The sequence below is a fragment of the Nelumbo lutea genome, chromosome 5, assembly GCF_056320005.1.
Source record: "Nelumbo lutea isolate HS-2025 chromosome 5, American lotus-T2T, whole genome shotgun sequence".
NCBI classification, from domain to species: Eukaryota; Viridiplantae; Streptophyta; class Magnoliopsida; order Proteales; family Nelumbonaceae; genus Nelumbo; species Nelumbo lutea.
In genome coordinates, this window is record NC_142688.1 from 8,472,853 (window position 1) to 8,477,612 (window position 4,760).

The following is a 4,760-nucleotide window of genomic DNA, read 5'->3' on the forward strand; positions in this document are numbered from 1 at the left end:
ATTTTCATTCTAAGTGGAATAACATTTCTTCATTTGAAAGAATTGTCATTCTCTCCCCCTTCTTTAAAAATGAAACTTCATTCCAACTAATTCCAATTCATTTCTGAACCAAACGGATTATGAGCATAGTTCATAGACCATTCCGATTAGGACGATGAACCAAAGACCCTAGGAGGCCAACTTTTTCTTTAAAATCACAGATTAAGAAAGATTAAAGGACAAAAAAAATCCAGTTGAGTCAAGCTCACCGACTCCTCTCTAAGCGTGTCTTAGGTAATAAATAGAGGTCGTTTTGTTTTGTAGTACATATATATGTGGTGAGTGGGGCAATACGAACAAAGCCATCACACATTACCCAAAAGAATAAGAACATTAATTAATTAATATCGATCCCAACTTCCCACTAACCAAACCAAAACACAAAGCATTCAAATATATGAAAGCGTGCCGAGTGGTCGTTACTCGGAAGGTAATAGGCTAATAGCAAATACCCTCCCCGGCAATTACAGTTGCTTTCTTCTAGGCTTCTCTCGCTTGTTAATTTGGCTCATCTTTGCACTGCAAATCTTCACTTTTTCCTCTTAATTTATTCGTTTCGTTAAAGGTTTTCTTTTTTATTTTTTTGTTTGACCGCTTTACCATATTTTATTTGTCTAAGGATTCAAGTATTTCACTCTCCATACATTTCTTCATTCTTTCTTCCCATCTTTGCATGTTCGCAGGAAACGGCTGGTGTTTCTGCTGAAAGAATTCTGGAGATGGAGAATAGAGGTAGCGAGGTAAAGTGGGTGGCCTTCAATTCTCGTGAAGAAGAAGAACAGGACGAAGCAGAAGCCTTGTCGCTCTCTGATCTTCCGATTATGGAAATCAAGAGAGAGAAGCATTCAAGTGAGGAAATTAAAGCTCTTGAAGAGGAAGAGGATTTCGAATTCGGTTCATGGGGTGCATCTCTTTTGACAGAATCAGAAATGTGTGCAGCCGACGACGTGTTCTTTCAGGGCCAGATTTTACCTTTACGACTGTCGGTTAGCTCTGATAGTGGGTTGGCCGGATTCCGTCAAGATAGTCGGAATTTTAGTCGTTGCGGTTCGAGGTCAGAGTCCTTAGAGCATAGTTCTTCTTGTGGTTTTACCAGCGTAAGCAGCAGAAGCAGCAGTTGCAGAAGCCATAACTCGTCGAGTAGCAGTTCCGTCAACGCCACCAGATATAAGCCAAGAGTGAAGAACCATTTTCATACCCACCCTAGTCCAAAACCTCAGTTGTGGTATTCGAATGCTACTGCTCGGCCGGGGAATGCAGGTAACCGGGACAGGCGATCGACGATATGGGGACTTTTCCGAGTGGGCGTAGTACGGACGCCGGAGATTGAGTTGGACGACCTCAAGCGACGGAACAGAAACAAGAGTTATAACAGCAGTAACAGCAGTAGCAGTCATACTACCAGGAATGGTACCTGTGGTGGCAGAAGCAGTCTTGATGAGGCCAAAATAGAGAAGAAAACAACGCAGAAACAAAGTTTTCTCGACAAGAGTGGATTGAGTAGCTGTAAGTGTTCAGTTAGTGCAGTTGAAACAGTTTCTTCGAGGGTACTTGTTACTAAGACCAAAAGTAACAAAAGAAACTCAAACGTGAGTGAAAGTGATCTTGATCAAACATCTCTCGTGAAACAACAGCAGCAGGATGAGGGAAAGCAAGCCATGTCTCACCGTCGCACATTTGAATGGTTAAAGGAACTCTCAATTACAGATGTGCCACGGGAAACTCAATAACAAGTCTCTCTCGTTTATTCCCACTTTTGTATTTTTAAGTTTTTTTAATCCAAATTTAATTAAATTTTATGTTGTTTGTCATTCGAAATCCGCTTACTTCAAAATTTTTGAGGTCTGAGCTCTGTTGACAATCTTCCTTGTGTAGTTGTGCTCGTATGTTTTATGATTTCTCTCTCCTTGAGTCATTTCCCTCTTTATTGGGTTGATAATTTGAATTTTTTAATAAAATAGGGTGAGAGAAAGGAGAGAATCTGCAATGGTGATGGTTGTAGTCTGTGCTTAGACAGTTAGACTTTAGACATGAGAGGCGGTGGTGGCGGTGGTGGGAGTAGTGGTGGTTGTCATGATTAAAGCGTGATGCTTTTACGGTGAGGAAGGATGCCCGCGACGTGACCTTTTGTGGTGTGACTTGTGAGATGTGTGTAAATATGCGCTTTGATGGCAGCCAAAGGCCCAAAACGAGATTACACCAGAACCAGAAAAAATAGAGGAAAGGGACAGGATGGAATAGACATGGAATAATAGCTGTAGGCAATTGCGTAACAAAAGGGAAAAAATAGACCTAAAATATATATGAAATGTCTAGGTATTAGGTAATATAAGGAAATTATTTGAGGCTTGGGAGTTGATTAATAATAAGAGGATATATGGATTGGGTTCAAATATATACAGTGGTTCTCTACGCAAGGTACGATGGTTGTCGCATGATAGCCGGGCCATAGAAAGCAGCACCAAATATTCTCTATGAATTCTCAGGATTCAAAATTTCAAATAAAGAATCCTCCAATACAAGGGCCCCTCCCACTCCCAGTACAATGGGTTCTTTCCCAACTCTGCACTTTGGTATTGACTAGTCACTCTAAAGTCACGTTATGTACAATGGGTTCTGAGCCTCTCAGAAGTATCTGATAAAGAAAAAAAAAAAAAAAGAAGATTTCATCGATGTTCGTTCTCCATGCATCTCATCTGAAAGCACAAATTAACCGTTTTGAATGGGCCCATTTCTTTACCTTAGAAGAAGACAAACAGGAGATCGTTTTAGGATTCCTCTATTTTTTCACCTACCTTTGTTCTTCCGCGGATTACTACTTTAGGATTTCAACAGACAGAGCTCTAATGGATATCCTAATTTTAAATCACACAAAAAAACAAATCCCAAATCTTTATGAATTTATTGGCATCAACCAAATGCTGCAACTTGTGAGTGAGTAGTCTGGCACAACCTTGAAATCTTAAATCAGTCAGTCAATGTATCCTCCCATGCCATAAAACTACAAAAAAAGCATTCTCTCGTCTCCTATTTTTTCAAGTCCCAGACATCTGCGTTGCCCAATTCCTTTTTGGTTTTGGTGCACACTGCACTGTTCACCTCAAAGAGGTCTGCTGGAGTGTTGTGATTTTTTTTTTTCTAATTCTCCAGCATGTCTTTTACATCCTTTTAGATCTTGTAAAGATTCAGCAAGTCCTCTTTCATTAGTTTTTTTACTTTTTTTTCTCGGGTGGTTTTGTTTCTCGTCCCCCCCCCCCCCTACCAATATGTTGATTCACACATAAAAAACAGGGAAAATTAGGCAAAGAATTAATTTTATAGAAAAATGCTACGCAGCATTATCATCATGGTTTTTAAAATCAGATCGGACCAGATGGACGGATGAGAAAAACCGATAATCGGTCACCTGATCAGTTTCATTATTCCTAAAAATTGTTTTTTCCCCAAATTCGTTGATTTTAGTCAATAAATCACTGAACCGACGATTAATCATTTGAACGGTTTTGACCGTTTTTCAAATTTTTTAATAATTTATTCTTTTGTCAAAATGAATCAACTATTTGGGTCGAATGATCAGACCCTTCAAACCAGTAACTGGACCCCTGACCGGTTCAGTTTTAAAAACCATCGTTATCCCTAATTTATTTTCCTGAAAATAACCTTTTGATATAAATTTGATAAACCCTATCCATGTTTAATCCATTCATAGCTTTTTTTTACTTGTTTCTCTCTTATTTGCTATTAAAGTAAACGTGGTATTTCTGTTCGATTCTATTCCTTTTAATCCACCTTGTGTGTAATTAACAGACAGCTCGATAACCGCTCAAGTGGCCGAATTGAATGATTTATTATTTTGTATAGGGTAAAATACAAAAACCTACCTTCCATCAAAAAATTCAATAAATACTTCCCTTACATCAATGAACAAGATATAAAACGTTAAAAAGATGATTTTTTTTTTCAAAATACATATTTTACCTTTTTATGAATTATAATAACCCGTTTAAGCAACTCCTTAATTTGCCCGAACACTGTTCATCTTCTTCCTCATGATGCTGCTCAAACATTGTCTTGCTCGACTAATTTGGTTCTACCTGGCTGACTGCTATTGAGTTCAGAAGATAATGGCACATCGACGAGGAGAAGAGTCACAATCTCTCCGCCTCTTCTAGATCGATCTCCTCGACTACGATTCTCTTGTGGCCGCGATTACATCATCGATCTCCACCACCATACCAAGTCAGTACTGGCCTGCTGATGTCGTCAAAGGGGAGGACTGCTGGACGGATGTTGACTATTTAAAGCAGAACGGAGTGAGTTTTCCGATTACATTTTTTGCAATTTCTAGTTGAGGTTTGAATATCCGATTAAAATTTAATTTCCTACATTTTTTGGTGTAATATTGTTATTTGGGAATGTGCCTCTGAATTATCGAACCCATCCATCTCCTTTGATGGAAAAGTAAATTTTCATTCAAACGTCTATAAATTAAAATTCACGTAGTTAGTCCAAAAAAAATAGTGCAGAATTGTTAATACAAATCCTAATAAATCAGAGAGAGAAAATTTGTGGAGCCTCTGCGAATCGGATGGAGGTTAAAGTCGGAGCACGTCGTTTGTCGGGTCAAGAGTGAAGAATTGAACCCTATTCTTGAAGCACCCACATCCAACTCTACAAGATTCTTCTCCAATTGAAGTGTCTCCAATAGGTCGATGCCTGGA

At 38.8% G+C, this 4,760-nt stretch overlaps 1 protein-coding gene across 2 annotated transcripts; it reads left to right on the forward strand.

Moving 5' to 3' along the window:
• Window positions 1–347: 347 nt before the first annotated feature.
• LOC148850181 (uncharacterized) lies at window positions 348–1,908 on the forward strand. 2 transcript variants are annotated; one of them, XM_088945462.1, is made up of 2 exons: window positions 348–469; window positions 723–1,908. In XM_088945462.1, the coding sequence occupies exons 1-2, from the start codon at window positions 437–439 to the stop codon at window positions 1,767–1,769; spliced, it is 1,080 nt and encodes a 359-aa protein (XP_088801588.1). In that variant the 5' UTR covers window positions 348–436; the 3' UTR covers window positions 1,770–1,908. The 2 variants fall into 2 exon arrangements, with proteins under 2 accessions (XP_088801588.1, XP_088801590.1); XM_088945464.1 differs by having other exon boundaries at window positions 461–604.
• The last annotated feature ends 2,852 nt before the right edge of the window (window positions 1,909–4,760 follow it).

Excerpts from the sequence above, each read along its gene's own strand:
- LOC148850181 (XM_088945462.1), top strand. The coding sequence starts at position 437 with ATGAAAGCGTGCCGAGTGGTCGTTACTCGGAAG. Across the intron at positions 470-722 it reads GAGTGGTCGTTACTCGGAAG|GAAACGGCTGGTGTTTCTGC; the intron begins GTAATAGGCTAA and ends GCATGTTCGCAG.